Here is a 19558-nt window from a genome sequence, read left to right as displayed (position 1 = left end):
TTAAATTATAGTTGGACCAATTGGTCTATGTTTGACCACCTCCAAATTATTTAATATTTCTCTGGATCTTTTATGCCATTTTTTGGTATGGTTTTATTCTAGTTTGGCTGGGGCCCACTATTCTTTCCATGGCATTACTATGTTTCAAGTTACATTCTAGGCCTGGAAATTCTCGAATTTTGATGTTCTGCTTGGTTTTCAAGAAGGAACATAGGTTTTTGTTTCCCTTTTGGCATTCCAGCATGAATACGGACAGCCTTGTCCAATGGCCTTGTCCAAGGGCATGAGAAATGGACCGGTTTTATGAAGAATAGCAAAGTCCACAGGATAGTACTGTGGATCACCTACTTCAGATTGAATTTCCCCTGAAAACATGGCTCAGGTGGGCACTTTGCTGCTCTTTTGAAGTTACTGTACACTGCCAGTAGTGCGATGCAGGGCTTAGTTACTGGAAACGCTCTGACATGGCCTTTTACTTGAAATGTAGGCGTAGAATTGCAAACAGTGACAGATTCAGTGTTGACCAAATGCATTGCTTATTCATCTTCTTCTGCCTGTACATGCTGCGAAGACTAATCAGTGTTGTGTGGCAGATGTTGGCTTCTCATCTGCAAAATTCAGGTGTGCAAAGAGTGTGCAGTTGGGGGGTGGGGAGTACATCACTGCAGGACAACCTGTGCATCTTTTTGTTTGGGGGGGGGGGAATATCTTCAGGTATTGGGCCATTTGCATTACTGCCACTGGCGGTTTTGTAGCACTGGACACAGCACTGTGTTCCCAAATTTTGCAGAAGAGAAGCCATAGTGTTCGGCTTCAGTGTTCACTCAGGCTGAGCTTCGTAACTGTGGCTTTCCAGCTTGATTTCTGTGCAGATGTAATGTAACACAAGTGTATTGAGAGCTGTTTGTATCAAATGCTTCCTAGAGAAATATTTGTCGTCACAATTCAGTATAATGCTACTATTGCAGCTGAACCAGAAGTACATTGCTTCTGCCAAGGAAATGAGTATCCTCTCTCACTATTTTTTTTTTTTTTATCTCTGCTGTCCTAGGCTAAGTGTTAAGTTCTTCTCTGTTATCCTCTGCTCTCTCAAAGCCTGAGAGAGTTGTTCGATAGCGACGATGTTAAAAGATAAGGCCGGGCAGCAGTACATGCATGTGCTGAATGGCAGAGACCATTTTATCTTTCTGCAAGATGCTTCCCCTATGTGAGGTCTTTTATGCAAGTGAAAGGAGACTTGGGGCCTGATTTGTTTTTGTGTCTGTGGGAATAATGCTTAGTAAATGAGGCCCTTCAGCTTGTAAAAGGGATAGTTTTCTAAGAAAGGATAGCTGCACGGTTTGGGTTTTGCTGCTGCTATTTGTGTGAAATCATGTTTAAATTCTCACGTAGTGGATTGCTCTCAGTGCTGTCCGAATACAGCATCGTACAGCCTGTCTTGGTTACTCTGTAAAACTGTTGATTCTTTTAGTATAGGTAGGTGGCATAGTTTCTAATATGACGCGATGACAGCACTCCCAGTCTGAAAGTGTAACTTCCACTGCCAGCAGTAGGTTCGCTCATATGAGTCAGATGAAGCAACTCCCATTGTACAGAAACACTGAGCACTTTATCTAGGCCTCTCCCCCTTCAATTTTGCGTGTTTCAAAATACAATTGAAACATGTGTGCATTCAGTCCTAGGGCTTCAGATTTAGGCAGGCTGAAAATGCTCTCTGTATTTATTCAGTGCTCTGCACACTTGAGAAGTAAATGGTGTTGTTATCCTTCAGTTATTTTGAAACAGTTTGCTGCTCTTCTGGGCTTTTTCTAGGTGCCAAGCAAGCAGTGGCTATATAGACCAGGGCTAGCCCGATCCAGTGGTGGCTGCTGAGCAAAGGAAGGAAGACATTTTGTTTAAATATTGAGGCACTCGCATTGAGCTCCGTGGATGCCCCTGGGTAGCCCTCCAGCCATGCTGTGCATTGACTCTGAAATAGATGAAGACTCCACTGCCATGGTTCTTTGACTTTCCAAAGACGAAGCCCCATTACCTTTCAGCTCCACAGGCATCATCAGTGTTTTAGTTAAATAGAATTGTAAGGCAAAACAGGATGCGTCTTTTGGAAATGGAAGATGTAACTACATGATCGTATGTGCTCAAAGCTTAGGCTTTTAGCGAAAACTGAAGAGAAAACAAAGCTAGCTTTTCCATTAAAATGTCTTGAAAGCGGAGGCCATTTATCCCTGTGACAGGCAGAAAGGAAAGCCAGATCCAGGGATAAAATGCTGTTTGATTATTGCCCACCCCCTACATGTGTAGAAGTAGGTATGGACCTGTTACCTGGGTACTTCTGAAGGGGTTCCCAAGGCTGCAACTACAGGCATAGATTTCAATATTCAAAACAGTGTGTGCTTCCCCCCCTAAAACCAGTATCCTCCCCAAACGTAGGTGCAGATTTCTGCCGGTACCTTTTGAAGGGGGCAATCTCCTAATGTAGTTTTTGCTTAATGTAGCAAACCCTGCAGGTAAGTTACTCGTGGGGCTTGATTCCTGACCTCACTGGCCTATCCTGTTTTATACATGTGCAGTCCTCGTGACATACTGAATGGGGCTGGAATATGTTGAACCTGCTACATGTACAGTATTGTAACACATGGTGTCCTGTTTCAAAGAGATTCCTTTAATAAATTTTACCTGTTTGAGCCTTTTTAAAAAAAAAAAGTGATGGTGTATTTTGTCAACTTTATTTTTTTTATAATTTTGTTCTGTTCATCCAAATGAATATTTAAGGTTCAAAATGAAGAAAAGGAGGGAAGAAAACCTTGATTCCAACACTTATTAATGTGCACAGATCAGGAGAGGGATCTTGGGCTGAAGGTGGTGAAGCAGCAGCTAAAGCCAGAGGGATACTGGGCTGCATAGAGCAGGAAAAAGGAGGTGTCCAGGTGCTTAGTGAGGCCTCAGCTGGAGTACTGTGTTCAGGGCTGGAGCCCGTATCTCACCAAAGCCAGAGACAGGATGGAAGTGGTCCAGAAACAGTGACCAACAGGGGGTGGGCTCTGTAGTAGAAGACCTAGGAGGAGAGGTTGAAGGATCTGAATCTGTATACCCTGGAGGAGAGGAGGTTCTGGGCAGATATCTGAAAGGTATTAATGATTCCCAAATATATTTGGGAATCTGCCCCATTATGAGCCCTTGGAGTGGGTTCATAATGGGGCAGATTTTAAAAAAGTACGCACAACTGGCGCAAACGAAAGTACACCAGACTTTAAAAGATACGCGTGTATCTTTTAAAATCCAGGGTTGGCGCACGCAAGGCTGTGCAAAATTGGCAGCCTGCGCGCCGAGTCGCGCAGGCTGCCTCTGTTCCGGCACCCCCCACCTTCCCTTTCCTTCCCCTAACTAACCCGCCCCCCCAGCCCTAACTAATTCCCCCCCACCTTTATTTCAAAAGTTCCGGTCCAGGGGCTGCGTCCACGCCCCCCGACACACCGCCCCAGGACTTGCGCGCGCCGCCATGCCTATGCAATATAGACTCGGCGCGCGCAGGGGGTAGAAGGGGCAGCTTTTCAGGGGTTACGCGTGTATCTTACGTGCGTACCCCTTTGAAATCAGAACCAACATCAGGAAATATTTCTTCACAGATAGGGTGGTGGATGCCTGCAGTGCCCTCCCAGAAGACAAGAACAGTAATGGAGTTCAAGAGGCTATGGGATAATCACTGCAGCTCCCTAGTGGATGGAAATGAAGAAAAAGGGGTGACATTTCGGAATGGGCAGCAGGAACTTTATTATTTACATTGTTACTATGATATGTTTAAGTTATTTATTATTTACATTGTTACTGTGATATGTTTAAGTTATTTATTATTTACATTGTTACTGTGATATATTTAAGTTATTTATTATTTACATTGTTACTGTGATATGTTTAAGTTATCGCTGTCCAACCAGTCACCCAGTAATAAACTGGAAGAGCGACATGTTAGGGGTACCTTGCACCAGAAATGAACAAACAAGACTGGAGGCTTGATTTACTAAGCTCCTCCTGCAGAGAAGGCCTTGGTAAACCAGGCCTTGCTTAGCCCTTCGGAGACCCCTTTCCTCCTTTCAACAGCGGGGGCTGCAGGGCTGAAGGCCGGAAGCGGTTCTGGGTGCCTCCTGCTTTCAGCCCTGCGGTCAGCGAAGGGGCTCCTAAGCACCGGGATCCTCGGTGGCCTGAGTTTGCTTGCCTTAACTTCACATGATTGTTTAATTTGCATAACGAGGCGATGGAGCTTCAGACTTTATTAAATACACAAAAGCTGGCGCAACCGTGCAAAATCCCTGAGGTGAGAACCTTCTTTTGCACAAGGATAGCAGTGGACTTGTGTTAATGAAAGCTTTGTATTCCTCACAAAAAAACAAACAAACCCATTTCTTTGATAGATTTTGAAGTATTTTTTATTGCTGTGGAAGTTAATAATATATATTTTTAAAAGGAAAACATTTGGGATGTTTTGTGCCCCTTTCTTAACTGGAAATCAAACCTTCCAAACTGAAAAGGGCAGATCGGTGCTGAATGTACAGTCTGGCCCTGCTTTTTAACATAAAACTAAAGCATCCGCTACCATCGTTTATGGGATCCTGTGATCGTGGCTTGCTTTATTGCTTCTGTACTGAAAACTATTTCAGTCTTGTATCAGAGTAAAAGATCAGATAAGACCATGCACTGCCAAACTAGAGCAGGCCACTAACTTTTAAAGTTACACTGAGCATTTACTAGTTAAAAAGTACCTAGGACTAATGCCATGTGTAGCATATCTCAGCTAGATATATAAAAAGATCCCTGTCCCTTGGAGCGGTAGAATTGCTGTTCAGCCTTTATTTGACAACCTGAGAAGTTGTTTAGCATGGAGGTAGAGTTAAAGACGGATCCTGCATCCTTATAGTCCAGCTTGATCAGTGCCGGTGGCCAGAGTTAACACTCTCCCTCGCACTGCTGAAGTGCAAAGCCCTGATCCTAACTAGGGACTAGCACCATGGAAAGTGCATACATGGATTTTTGTTTATTTATTTATCTTTATTTCCTGTGCTTGATATGTGTTCTCTCCTCCCCTCCCTCCCTGCTATTACTTTGAAATAATCACAGCCCTTGGAGGCATGTGGCTGTACTTCATTCAGTCAAGTCCCCCAAGGGTGCCATTATTTTAAGGATACCCATAATAAGCTCCCTCCCTGTAGTGCTTCTACTACTTTGTTACATGAGGTTACATCAACTACACAATTAGCCTGGGTGAAAGGGGATTTTACCATTTTAAAAAGTAACATTACACCACCTTATAAAGAATTATTTTCACATAAGCCATATGATTCAACACATTTAAAACAATCAGTGCTAAACCTTAAAAAAAATACATAATCCTGCATTTCTAAGAGTTCAGTGCTTGGGTACATTCATTTTTAGGAGTCAAAAATCTCTAGTGCTCCGGTCACATGTAAGAAACAGTTTTCCCTATAGACACAAAAGGGGGAAAACTCATGAGCACGCTGGGCTCCTGGGAATGGAAATAGTGTCCCAGGAGCTTAGAAGTCACACTACTAATCCAACCTTAACAGGACCAGTCATTTACCTCTGGGGGGAGGGGTTCTGTGTAAACAGCTTTTTAAAGCACGATTTTGGAAGTTAACAAGTCCTGCTGTGGTTCACTCTGTCCCCTTCCTGGCCCCTAAACCTGAAATCGCATCTCCTCAGCCTGTGGCCTTTTTAATTTTCAGAAGCCAGCAGCTGCTGTCTCTGTCTCTTGTCTTATCCCAGCTTCAGATACCATTTTTGAAAAAATCCCCTTCTTCTGTATTAAAGCAGACGGGGTATCAAATTCCACTGTTCTGCCTGAATCCAGCACCATCACCCTAAGAGAACAGAAGGAAGAGGCTTTAGTGTGGGCAAAACGCTCCTGGGAACTTTCACATATTAACCAGAAATCATTCTTATCAGCTTTCTTAAAAGAACAATTTGGAGAAATAGGAAATTGCCTTTAGTTTCTGCAATCACAGATTATGGCAACATTGTCTTTTCATCTTAATGCCTGCGACATGAGTTGGGTGAGCAGTGATGGCACTCAAAAGGGAGAGGTTCAGGGACACGAGTGTGAATTGTAATCCATTTCTAGTTCATGGGAACGTGACCTTGAGAGATCACCTGCTCCATCCCCCATTTCCAGGCAACATTACTGGCTGAGCTGACAGGTTTAAGCAGACTTTCTAGTTTCTTTCTCAAATGAATGCTGAATCCTACCTTTCAGAATCCATGACCGTATGCAGCCGGTGAGCTATGGTTAATACAGTGCAATCCAGGAACTCTTTGCGGATTGTGGACTGCACCAGGTTATCTGTCTCCATGTCAATAGAGGCTGTGGCCTCGTCCAAGACCAGAATTTTTGTCTTCCGTAGTAAAGCACGCGCTAGACACACAAGCTGCCTCTGTCCAACGCTGTCAAAAGAAAGCAAAAGGTTTTGTTTTTCACATTAATCCATAATAGTTGTACACAAAGATGGAACCCGATATTACAAAAAATTGCATTCCGCTATTCCTGTAGTAAAGAAAGGAACGGTGGGCTCTCTGAGGCCGACAGAGGCCCGAGGAAATACATTAACACATTCCCATCACAGCATATATTCTACACTGTATTAGCATGGGCGGAGCTGGGCAGATACTGGGGAAGGTGGCAGGAGGGACCAGCTTTCTTACTACTATGTAAGATGCTTGGTTTTTCTAGTATCTAAAACATGTGCATTAATTATTAAATTAACAACATGAAATGCTTCTTTCAGGCACTCAGCTACAAGATCTATGGACAATAATTCACAGTAGAAAAACTCCTGGCGATGTGCATCAACAGCTTCAAAACAAACGTAAACCATTGAAATTGTTTTTAAAGTATTTTTATTCGTAAAATTCCCCTCGTTCACAGGCTTCACTGCCCTTATCCTCTACTGGGACACCGCATGCAGCCATCTGATGGCTCAGCTATGGACTATCACTTGGAGCTGGAAAGGGAGGCGGTGACAGTTCGATACAGTGCATATGGGAGGAGGGCCTGAATCAGGCAGATGCAGCAGCTCTCAGAGTGCAGGGTTGGATCTTCTCTTACAATCTCGCTACTGTGTTTAGAATCTGCTAGCTGAAAATTTACTGAAACGAATAGAAGCAGCGCCCCACATTATTCCAGCATTTCAGTCTGTACCTGAGGTTCTCTCCTCCCTCCGCGATCTCATGGTGGAGCTTGAGTGGCAGCGTCTGCACGAAGCTTTTTAAATGGCACATCTCCAGAGCCTCCCACAGCTCAAGGTCTGAATGCTTCTCCAGAGGGTCTAAGTTCATTTGAAGTGTTCCCGAAAATAATACAGGGTCCTGAAGAACAAAAAGAGGAAGAAAAGTGCAATTTTGCACTAAGGCTGCAGAAGTAAAACCACCCAGTTCCCAGGTAACAGTGTCATGGCAGTGATGGTACAGAGCATGCATGTAACATAGTAAAAAAAAATGCACATCACTGGCTCAGCATCTTATGGACTGAGGGAAAGAAACATCTAGTCATTCTGAAGACCTGGAACAATTTGTTATTCCTGTTCCTACCCTGGATCAGTCCAGACAAGTGGGTTTATGCATCCCTACCAGCAGATGGAGGAGAGAACAAAAACTTAGAGGCACTGCTGCATAACCGAGACTGCCACCTGCAGTCCCTCAGTATTTCTCTGTCTCCAGCAGATGGCTGAGGTGCAAACCTGCAGTCTGATTAAAAAAAAAAAAAAAAAAAAAAAGGAAGGCTGGAAGGCTCCCTGGGGGAAGGGGGTTTGGTGACCCCTGAGCTAACTCAGCCTTTATCGTTCAGGGGAGGTGAAAGCCAGGGGTACTGGTTCCCTCACCCCCAGAGTCTGCTCCCTCTGCATCCAGAAGCAGGGAAGTAGCCCTTTTCTTTCTGCTTTCCTTGTTTACGGGTTAAGACGACAGCGCTGTGAAGGGAGCAGCGCAGGTGCTGATCAGCTGAGCTGGCAGGAGTCAGGGCCGGGTGAGCGAGGGCAAAATGTTTTTGGGTACTTACCAGGTTCTTGTGGCCTGGATTGGCCACTGTTGGAAGCAGGATGCTGGGCTTGATGGCCCCTTGGTCTGACCCAGTATGGCATTTTCTTATGTTCTCCCAATCGCCAGGCCGGGGGCTTGCTTCGCATCGGGGATGCACCACCGGCGGGGTTTGTTCACCAGCAGGGGTTATTTTTAGGCCCGACCAAGGTTCAGGCCGATGCCCGCTTAGTGATGGAAAAGTTGCTGCGGCTGCGGTATGAGAGGAGTTCGACTCTGTACAACCGCGTTGTGTGCGAAGGGTGCCTCAAAAGGGGGCTGGGACCTCTGTGGACCCATTGGGGGTAGTTGGAACAAGAGGTCAGCCGGGCCTTGCTGCAGGCCCTGGTGGCCATTTTGAGAGCACATGGCAGGATTTAAAAGGCTGCTTCAGAGCCTTGAGGCTCCCCTCCCCTGCTTTTGCCCATTGATTTAAGCCCTGCTGGTGAAAGGGAAGGGACGGGGGTCAGGGGGATGATGGGCGGGATCTCTCCTCTTCGGATTCGGTGCAGTTGTCAGCGGATCTTGTCCTGCTTCTTCACAAGGTCTGTTTGACTGAGAAGGAGACAGGATCCAGGCGGTCGCTTCCCAGGAAAACCCTTGTGACTAAAAAGCCTCGGGGGGGGGGAGCAGGGGGGCTCTGGAGGGGATCCTATGTCTCCTTGGGCTGGGACAATCCGCGCCTCAGGATGGGAACATGTCAGACGAGTCGGATGGGCCCGATCAGCAGGATACTGCGGTGGTGACGGACAAGATCCCTGTCAGCGATTTACTGGATCCTTTTCGATGAAGTCCCGACTGCTGAAGGTGACTGCCTTTAGCTATTTCAGTTGTTCCACAGGGAGGAGTTAGGTCTGCTGGTTCCCCAGGTGTTGGAAGATTTGGGGATTAAGGGGTGAACCCGGTCCTAGAGGGACTGCGTGGGGCTTCCTAAGGCGGTTTTCCTTTACCCAAGAAGGTGAAGATGTTAGTGGATCGGGAGTGGGAGTCTCCGGAAGCGGGCCTGAAGGCAGCCAGAGCTATAGCTAAGCTATATCCCTTGCTGGAACAAACCTGGGAGGACTCTGATAATGAAGGGTTGACCCGGTCCTGGAAGGATTAAGAAGAACCCCTAAGGCCTTTCCGTTGCAGACGACAGTGAAGATGCTGGTAGATTGGGAGGGGAATCTCCTGAGGCGGGCCTGGAGGTAGTGAGAGCTGTGGCGAAGCTATACCCCTGGCCGGAGCAGATCTTGAAGTCCTGGAGAAAACATCCATTTCGATAGCCGGAGCGGCAGCTCTAAAAGATGTCCAGGCTCGGAATCTGGAGATCCTGCTCAAAGACGGTTTGAGGTTTGGCTTGTAGTCTTCGGGTCCCGGTGGTGGAAATTAGATGCAGTGTGTGTGTTGGGTGCAGAAGGCACACAAGCGGTACCGGACTGAGGCTGAGGCAGCGCAGGCAACCCGCTTGGAGATGGGACTCTGTGGCTGATGCTCTGTACGACATGATCCAGACTTCTGCCAGTAGATAGCGGTAGCTGCAAGAAGACTCCTATGGCTACGAAATTGGTTGAAGGATGTGCAGCTGTCTAACCTCCCCTTCAAGGGAAAGCTGCTATTTGGAGAGGATTTGCAGCAGCTCATGAAGCAAGTGGGGGACAAGAAAACCCCCAAGAATTTGTTTTTCTCCATGAGCTTGATTCCGAGAAGGGAGGCAGTTTAACGCTAGCAGGAGCCCGGTGCCAGTGATGCAAAAAGCAGAGATCGGGCAGGCAGCAGTCTTTTCGAGCCCAAACACAGGCCTCCGAGGGAAGGTAGGCCCCAAGGGGGAGGCATAAGTTTGATTGGTCATTGAAGGTGCGCTGGTCTGCTCCTCTCCAGAGGCTATTGGAGGAAGGCTGTCCCTATTTTAAGAGGAGTGGACCAAGATCACGTCAGACCAGTGGGTCCTAGAGGTGGTGAGAGACGGCTATGCCTTGGAATTTTCTCATCCACTCAGGGACGCTGTTGTAACCTCCCGCTGCGTCTCCTGGGCCATGCGAGAGGAGGTGCAGGAGATGTTACAACGGCTATAGTTCCTGCGCGCCATTGTTCCAGTGCCCCCTCTGGAGAGAGTCAGGGTCGATACTCCCTGTACATTGTGCTGCCCAAAAAGTAGGGAACTTTTCGGCCAATTCTCGCAGAAGGTCAATGCTGCCCTCCAGGTGCTGCGGTTTCAGATGGAGACGTTGCGTTCAGTGTTAGCAGAGGTGCGCAAAGTGGAGTTTCTGTCATCACTGGACTAACTGGAAGCTTATCTCCATATCCCCATTCGGGCCGAGTGCCAACGGTTCTTGAGGTTCAGGCTCCTGGGTGGAGCATTTCCAATGTCGAGCCCTTCCCTTTGGGTTGGCAGCTGTGCCGTGCATGTTCACAAAGGTGATGGTGGGAGTAGCGGCGGCACCCAGGAAGGAAAGTATCCTGGTGCTCCAGTACCTGGTCAATTGATTAGTATGGGCGAAGTCAGAAATGGAGTCACTCAGTCCAGCGGGTCCCAGCAGCTCCTGGATTGATTGGGCTGGGTGACGAATCTGGCAAAAGGCCATTTAAAGTCGAACCTCTCGTTGGAATATCTTGAGTGCACGCTTCGATTCCCAGATGGGGAAGATGTTTCTGACTATAGAGCAGGTAGTCAAGTTGCAGAGTCAGGTCCTTCGGCTGATGCGTCTGTCGGTTCCTAGGGTCTGGGATTATTTACAGGTCCTGGGTTCCATGGCGTCTACGCTGGAGTTAGTTCCATGGGCCTTTGCTCAATGTGCCTGCCACAGAGAGTGCTGTTATCCTGTTGGAATCCACTTTTGGAGGAATTTCAGCTTCCTTTGCCATTGCCAGAGGATGCCAGTTCCAATCTCTCGTGGTGGTTGTCTCAGCACAATCTCAAAAAAGGGATGGATCAGGATGTGCCCGACTGGGTGATGACTATGGATGTCAGCCTCTCTGGTTGGGGGGCGACGGGTCAAGGAAAATCGGCCCGGGACAGTAGTCTTCAAAGGAGGCGACCTGGTCCATCGATCGCCTGGAAACCAGGGCAGTGTGCGAAGCCTTACTGGTGTTTCTCCCGCTCATTCAGGGCAAGTCAGTGCGAGTGTTCTTGGACAATGCAACGACAGTGGTGTATATCAACCGTTAGAGCAGAACGAAGAATCGTCTAGTAGCGGTGGCAGCGCAAGAACATTTTGTTTGGACAGAGAAACATCTGGCAAGTGTAGCAGCTTCCCATGTAGCTGGAGTGGAGTTTTTGTTCTCTGCCTCCATCTGCTGGTAGGGATGCATAAACCCACTTGTCTGGACTGATCCGTGGTACTTTTGGAATGAAAATTAGCAGGTAAGAACCAATTTTCCTTTCTTGCTTTAGATGTATCTGTGCAGTAGCTGCTTGGAGTTCTATAAAGATTTGCACAGATACACCTCAACCTTACCACTCTGGTTGGATGATGTCTTACCTGAGGAATGATGTTAAGTTTACTGCGAAGGTCGTGCAGTCCAATCGTTGCTATGTCAATGCCATCGATGGTGATTTTGCCAGCACTTGGCTCTAAAATTCTAAACAAGCAATTGGTGAGCGTTGATTTCCCTGCTCCAGTTCTTCCTACAATTCCAACCTATGGAGAGATCAGTGCTTAATGAAACGGTCATTCTTACAATGGCAGGTGTTATTTGCTCTATGATGGAGGTTTCACTTTTGGGTCAACTCTACATGGAAGGCCGATAGAAATTTGTTTTAAATTCACCCCCTCCCAACCTGGAATAAAAATATAAAGGAAAATCCTCATGCTTCAAAATAAAGGGGCAGTCTTGGATTGTGATCGTAGTTTGTCAAAATACACTTTGGAGGTCAATAGGTTTATGGGTCTTGCTGTTGCACAACCATTATATGCCCTGCAGGGGGAGGGATTCAAGACACTGCTATCCATCCTTACTCTATGGAGGATGGAGAAAACCTCAGCGCTCCCACTGCCTACCACAAAACAGATGCTGAGTACGGAATGGGCAGCAAAGCATACATTCTTGCTAAATATTTCAGCCTTGCTAGCATGGTACCTTCTCTTTACTGCCGATCTGGAAAGTCACATCCCGAACAGCCAAGCCCAGGTCTTTCCTGTAACGAGCCTCATACTTGGTGAACTCAATCATTCCTTCGTCCGGCCATTCGGCTGGTGGTCTTCTAGAGGTTATCCAGGGAGCCTAAAATTATCCTCACAGTTTTAGCATCCTGCATTTACAAAGTCACAAGACCAGCCCTGTACACATACAGAAAGTTTAATTGCAAAAATACAAGATGACATCAGAAATCCTTTGTTTTCTCTAGGATGAGCAAAGAAACTTGCAAAATGTCTGGATACTGTTATATTGAACACAGCAACACTATTGCACACGTACAAGGATGCTCTTAAGGTACTCAACACTAGGACATTTTTGCTGGATTTAGAAGGGTCCTTACATTTCCTGCTTGCTTTGCTGACTGCATACTTCTGGCTCTGTAAGTGACAATAATTATCACAGTGCTAAGAGGACACCTTATCTTTGAGGGATTTTTAAGTATTAACTGATAGTCATTTTTCCACTTGACATTAATGGCACGTTAAAAAAAAAATAAAGGAGACTTATGAGGTCTCAAGCTCCTGCATGAACATCGGTGGATAATGTTTTTCATTGGAGCAGCACAAGTATCACAGCCTGCCAGGAATCCAGTTGTTTTAGGAGCATTGTGGATCCTGAAGCTCTCTATTCTAGAAGGCCAGTGCCAGGTCAGGCTAAATTCCTACAAGTTACTGGAGCTTAAGCACAATACACTGGCACCGTAGTTACAAGCTGCTTTGCAGCAGGCCTCAATTCCCAGTACTTCCCAAAGCTCACCTCTTTCTCCAGTTCTGCGTACTCGCACACTCTTTCGATGGCAACGCCATTTGTTTCTATTTCACAAGCTTTACGGACCCAGAAATTCAGAGTTTGAGTGATCTGAAAAAAACATTTTTTCCCTCATTTACAACAGATTTCATGCCACTTGGGTGATGTAAAAAGTGTAAGCATTTAGATAGAGAATAAATTTTAAAACAAAGAAACCCTGCTTGTGGCCGATTCAGCAGACTTCAGGTTACTTAAAGCCTCATTCGGCCAATCGGATGCACTCTGAGACAGAGTGGAGATTGTAATTTCTACATCTGTCAATGTAGGTTAGATCAGCATATAATCAAGACTGCAACGGTCCGCGTGACTGATTTCACCAAAGGGTCATAGCATTTTTTCCATGCTAGCAAGTGACTAATATTCAAGATGGCAGCATCAGAGTCGGGGAAAATCCTCCAGCTCCTACACGGGCTGCTGGGACCTTAACTTCACTTCTGGACTTGATGCAACAGATCATTGCATCCAAGGCGACCCAGGGAATTTTATGTAACACGCCAAAGTGCTGCATCAGATGTGATGTCACTGCATGCAGTAGCGCAAGAGCTGGGGATAAAAGACACCCAATCCTTGGATGAGGGGCATGTCACTAAAGATGAATGAAACACATGGGCCTGGACACTGCATGTGGGGATACAAAATGAATCCTAAAAGCAAAAAGGGCTTTTTTTTACCAAAGTGAAGGACCCTTAAACTATAGAAAGCTGCACCTCCCTTCTTCCCAGAAGAAGAATCCTGCACTAATACTATCCACAGAATGGCATTACTGTAAGACTCCACAGTTTTGATTTTCTAATTTAGATTTGATGCAGATTTTGTACTTACATTTAGGGCATATGTGATGGATAAACCTACTGTTCTACCCTCCATCCTGTCTCTGGCCAAGACGGCAAAAAGGGCAGCGAAGAAAACCATTAAACTGCCCAGAAGCTCCAGCCTGATCGCCAGCCACCTACAGTGAGAAGGACAGACCAGAAGTCACCAAGCTGTGCACGCGAGGATCAGCTGTGAACCCCAGGCAGTCCCCTTCTTGGAGAGCTTTTATACGTCACAGGCATGTGCACTAACCTGCACCAGATACCTATGGGAAACCACCAGAGCTGCAGGGAGCATGAAATTCAAAACCACACAGGGCATCAATATCATCTCTTTCTTGCTAGTGTTTCCATTCTGTGGCATTTAGAATGTGCAAAAAATTATGCACCAGAGTAGAGTGCCATACAAAGGTTTTGCACCTCCATCGATCCAGCTGCAGCTCCAATCTCATCCTGAGCCAAAGAGGGCTATCAACTCCAGCACCCATTGGTCCCTGTGGGTTAGAGTTTCATTTTATACCCTTTGCCTGTTCTTTGCTGTCACCTCGTACCTGTTTGAAATGACATTGTTGTAGTAGCAGACCAAGTTCTCATTCATCACATCTCTGTTCTGATTGATGAACCTCTCTTGGTGGCTGTATGCCCGGATTGTTGATGCTCCCAATAGGGATTCGCTGAAATGTGAAATAACAGGAGACCGGGATGCTCCATCCAATCGGCGGATTTGTCGGGAACTGGCAATATAATATCTCTAAAGACACAAGAGGAAAATCGGGTCACGCTTTGGACTCCCCATAGATTTTTGGCCATGGATAACAGAGTTTAGAAAAACTGAAGAATAGTCCTCTATAGGCCCATTACATTCTTTTCAATAACAAAAAACCCAAGGCTCAAGGGATCATAGGAACAAAGAACAATCTAAAGGCTGGATTTTAAATACTCCCCCCGCGTAAAAAACGGGGGTTACGCGCATGGCCAGGCCTTGCGTGCGCTGCGCGCATTTTAGAAGAGGCCCGGCTGCAAACGTAATCCCTGTTACACGCACAAGGGCCAGGCCTCTGTGAAGGGGCAGGCCGGGGGGCGGGACAACACCATTCCTCGCTGTCCCGGAGCCTTGCGTGGCTGCCAGCGCACGCAAATTACTTCAGGTCGGGCCCTGAAGTAACTTGCAAAATAAAAGGTAAACAAATTTGACATGGGTTTTACAGGGTAGGGAGGAGAAGGGAAGGGGGAAGGGAGATTAGGGTAGGGGGTAGGAATGTTCCCTCCCAGTCCGCCCTATATTGGAGTGGACTGGGAAGGAACTGAGGAAGGCCCTGATGCGTCACTGCGAGAATGTTGCCAAAATCGACACCCCCCCCTTTGCACGCGCCGCCCCTGATTTTATAACATGTGCGCATCGGCGCACGCATGTTATAAAATTGCTCGTCCTTGTGTGCGCGCTGGGTAGCACGTGCACATGGATGCACGCTTGTATGTTTTTTAAATCTAGCCCTAAGTGAGCATCAGTTCCTACACTTAGACTATACTACAGTCAAACAAAATGACTCTCTTTCTCTGTCTATAGATATATATATATATACGTATTTAGTACCAAACCATGTACATTGTTAATGTGTAGCGTGGTTTTGTCACTGGAAATTTCTCCAAGCCTTGTTGATAATATGAAGTGAATGAGTGGTACCAAAATACTTCTGTTTTACAGAAATAATTCCACCAGTGCGCGAGTCTGCATTTTACTCCATCATCGCTCCAAAGGGCTCTTCAGTCATTCTGGGCATTGGAAAAGTGAACAGACAAGGCTCTATTTAATCACTTACTTGAATGGTGAAATACAGGAGCCCCAGGGGGACAATGGCAAGCCCAAAGAGCGGTGTGGCAAACACAATGACCAAGACTGTCCCTGCGACATCCAGCATGCAGTTCAACCAGGTGCGGAGGTAATAATGGAAGCGCTCGTCAATCACATAAATATCCTGGAAGGGTCACACACAAACACAAACTGAACTTACGGTAGTTCCTGCTAACCTGGGTCCATGGCTAAGGTGTACCAGGAAAATGTTATATGGAAAAAAACGCCTTCTATTAAAAGAGAAGTTTGCTTAAATATTCTTACATTTAGAGATGCTCTGTCTAAGATCCTCACTCGGACAGACAGAACAAGGAGACAGAAAAACTAATTCACGCATGGTGGGTTTAAGTGGCCCCTACTGAGCTGTGATGTCACAAATGACATCACCCAAACACACCTGGCATGAACCAATCAGATCCCAGTATGTGCATGCGTGGGATCTCACTGGGGATTTTCTATTCCTCTTAGGACAGAAGATAACAGGGCAGGTTAAACCATTTCCCATGGAATGCGTATGTCTCATTTACCTGCTTGCTGGGTTCTTAGAACCGGCAGAGATCTGATTTGATCACAGATCCCCCTCCTCATTTCCTGGGACCCTTAATTTCATCTAGTTCGGTTACCTTTATTTCAGTTTTACTAATGTTTTTAAATAGTTGTAACACACTTTGAGCTTTCATGTGGTAAGGTGTGAAATAATATTCCAATGGTGCCTGTGCTGCAGTTTTATTTCTAATGAGCTGTCTAGACTTGTGATGTATTAAAAAATGTCCTATAGTTCAGGTTCTCCACAGTTGCAGCCTTTGGGAGATCTCCAGCCTTTAACTAGCTGTTCAGTATTTATATATATATATATGGTTTGTTTTTTTTTTTACCTTGGTGAATCGATTAAGGACCTGCCCCATCGGTGTTGTTTCGAAGAAAAGGAGAGGCAGGTGCAAGACGCTGTCTAACATCTGGTGATGGAGAGTGCGCGAGGCGCAGATCGTGCCTCTGGTGATGACGTATGCGCCGTAGCACACCAGCAGACCTATGGAAGGTGAGATGAGGGAGCATGATGGCATCTTTATACCAGCGACAGGGCTGCTCTGCCTTCAATCTGTATAGCTCAGGGCAGGGGAGGTCAGGATGTGCTACCCAGCTAGGAAAGCACAGAATTAAAGCAGGCCAGGCAAGACTCTCTGAACTAGGTTTGGAGCATGAGAAGATCAGCAGACACACAAGGACAATGCAGGCGACTATGGAAAAGCTAAGCAAAGATCGAGACTTCATGGCGCCGTCACATAACCCTCTCCTCTTCACCGGTGGTAGATTTAGTGCCAAGAAGAGGCAGATTCTGCCCTTCCTTCCCATCTACAATTTATATCCCACATCCACCAATCTGTCGTTTTTCTTCCCAGCATTCGTTTCCTACCAGGCCAGCCGATGGACCCATCACGTTATGGAAAGATCCTGTCCCTCAAAGTGGACCATGCAAAAAGATACCCTGGAATACAAGTAACGTAGGGGTGACCTAGGAATCGATGTGCACCCACGGGTCCCTCAGTAAAAAACAAAGCAGAAGTATTTTCTTACCTTGCACAAGCCCCAAAAGCCCATAGACTTCAAGCCTATAGCTTCTTACACTCTGCCAGTCCATGGCATCTTTCGCTTGCTTTGCCTCTGTCGTCCACGTGCTCAGCCACAAAGTTTGCCCTATGGCTACTGCATTCTGACCTGTGTAGACAACTACGGTCAGACCCACCCAGAACCAACCAAAGGCCTGCAAATATTTCATGACAACAGATGTTTTCAGCTGCATGCAAGAGGAAAAACAAAAAATTATTGTTAAACAAAGTACCCAAAAGAGGCAATTCAGAGATTTCTACAGAACAGCTGCATGTTAATGTCGAACTTTTGGAAACAGTCCCTGGATTTTGCCATGAAACGGTTGTGTTGCTTATCTTGCTTTCTGTCTACGTGCCCTAAACCTGTTCTTTCTGAAAATGACACTATCTTAACAGAAAGACAGCATTCTGCTGGAAAGCAAATCAGTCTCTTAAGCTCAGTTTGAAATGTTGGGGCTGTGAATATCGGAAAATAAAGAAGTTAACAGAGCACGAGGTATGCTATGGTAAAAAGAGCGATTACTCCTGCACAAATTTCCAATAAACAGATTAAGGATGCTTACATTCCCAGTAGCTGTTTTTTCTTTCTTCAATAGTGGCATTTTTCTCTGATTAGATGCGCTGAAAAGATATTTTTGTCTTTTTAGAAACCTGTTGAAACTGTGTGCACTGTAAATCATCATAGAAGCTTGCATCACAACTTGTCCTACAAAAGCTACACCTGGGCTCATATCTGAGCTTAAGCCATGCCAGGCAGAGATGTACGGCAGCTCTGTGCATGGGAATTTGCACATCGGAACCCGCAATGCTCTTAGGGCAAACGTTGGGCCCCCGACTGCTGGAGACAAGGCTAAAAGCACAGAGGAGAAAGCTCACAGTGGAGCCGCTTGCACCCCACCCACACGTACCACCCGTCACTTTACAGCATCTAAAGAGGATCTGGGATTACCGAGCCCATGGCGGTTCTGGAAACGTGAATAGTTTCTGGTACTTGCCTGTATACCAACATGTCTTTCTTTTCTGTAACACTGCTTTTCATTTTGTTGACTTCTTTTACAGTGCTTGCTAGAACAAAGACAAAAACACAAAACATACTTTAGTGTCTCTACTTTTTTATCCTGAAAAGTTTAATAGGAGGTGCTAAATAATAACAGAAAGGGAGGGTGCAGGTGACCCTTTTCAGTCCAGTGCATATTCTCATCCTGCTCTATGCATGATCCGGACGTTAACACAATGCCACTCCGTGTGACATGGGGAGCAGCGCTGCTAATGTGCCAGGGGTCCCGGCTTCTTTCTGTGCTACGGCTTGCCAAAAAGGCCACTGAAGCCAGGAAGCTTGCCACAGTAAGTGCTAATGTAAGTGCTAATGTATTCCAAAGGCATCAAAACTAAATTCTTGTCAAGCGGGAGAGGCATGAATGGAATAAATTAGTTTGACAGTTCAAAGAAAGAAATGGGTAAATAAGGAATAAATGTAATTTCTGTAATATCTGACAAAATTTGGGCAACACTCTACCAGGTGAAGGATTTTCTGTCTTTAAATGCTGCAAAATTTAAAGTAAGTAATCAGAGCGTGTTGGCAAAAAATGGAAAATGTATGAGAAGATCTTCATTCAGTAAAGAAAGGAATCTTCCACAGCAATCAGGAGCCTGAGAAAGCACTCACGGGCCATGCTGGCAACATTCTCCGGTTTGCTTTCATCAGTGGGCGTCTGAAGCAACTCCTTGAAGTTCTGCTGTTGGTGGAGCAGCTCCTCATAGGTGCCCATCTGTGCCACTCTCCCTCCTTCCATTACTATGATCAAATCTGCCTCGGGCAGCACGGTCAGGCTGTGTGTCACCAAGACACGGGTCTGAAACAGAAAGCAGTCTGCCAGGCGGATACAGGGACATCATCCCTTTGGATCCCACCAGCTCATACTGGAAACTCTGAGTGGAAGGACCATTGAGGAAAGTATTTTAATACAGAGGGAACAGAAGCCCTTGCAATCTTGAGGTTGCTTAGAAGAAAGAGGAGCTGACCTGTTCAGATTCCAGCTGTAACTAAACCCCCAGTGGGCTTCATAGGTAGACACCGTTCCGCCCTCCTGGGGTGCAGCACGGCACCTTTTCTTCTCATACCTTGCCTTTCAGAAGTCCATCGGGCCCAATGACGCGATCAAAGAGGTGACGGCCTACGTGCACGTCCACTGCAGACAGCGGGTCATCCAGCAGGTAGATGTCCGCACCACTGTACACAGCTCGAGCTAGGCTGACTCGCTGCTTCTGGCCCCCACTCAGAT

General features: G+C 46.3%; 1 protein-coding gene across 1 annotated transcript in view; it reads right to left on the bottom strand.

Moving 5' to 3' along the window:
- Nucleotides 1-3849: 3849 nt before the first annotated feature.
- Nucleotides 3850-19558, bottom strand: part of LOC115076606 (multidrug resistance-associated protein 1-like) — a 38346-nt gene continuing 22637 nt past the window's right edge. The window contains exons 14-28 of the mRNA XM_029578226.1: nt 19398-19558; nt 18943-19129; nt 18272-18341; nt 17840-17897; nt 17245-17464; nt 16545-16699; nt 15638-15793; nt 14369-14568; nt 13828-13954; nt 12955-13056; nt 12139-12282; nt 11541-11699; nt 7208-7374; nt 6259-6453; nt 3850-5873 (exon numbers count right to left, since the gene is read on the bottom strand). The exon at nt 19398-19558 is cut by the window's right edge and continues 7 nt beyond it. Coding sequence (XP_029434086.1) covers nt 5735-5873; nt 6259-6453; nt 7208-7374; nt 11541-11699; nt 12139-12282; nt 12955-13056; nt 13828-13954; nt 14369-14568; nt 15638-15793; nt 16545-16699; nt 17245-17464; nt 17840-17897; nt 18272-18341; nt 18943-19129; nt 19398-19558 — 2240 coding nt within the window. The 3' untranslated portion in view covers nt 3850-5734. The remainder of the gene's footprint in view (nt 5874-6258; nt 6454-7207; nt 7375-11540; nt 11700-12138; nt 12283-12954; nt 13057-13827; nt 13955-14368; nt 14569-15637; nt 15794-16544; nt 16700-17244; nt 17465-17839; nt 17898-18271; nt 18342-18942; nt 19130-19397) is intronic.

Source organism: Rhinatrema bivittatum, chromosome 15, assembly GCF_901001135.1.
Source record: "Rhinatrema bivittatum chromosome 15, aRhiBiv1.1, whole genome shotgun sequence".
NCBI lineage: Eukaryota > Metazoa > Chordata > Amphibia > Gymnophiona > Rhinatrematidae > Rhinatrema > Rhinatrema bivittatum.
This window is presented reverse-complemented; position numbering and strand designations above follow the sequence as displayed.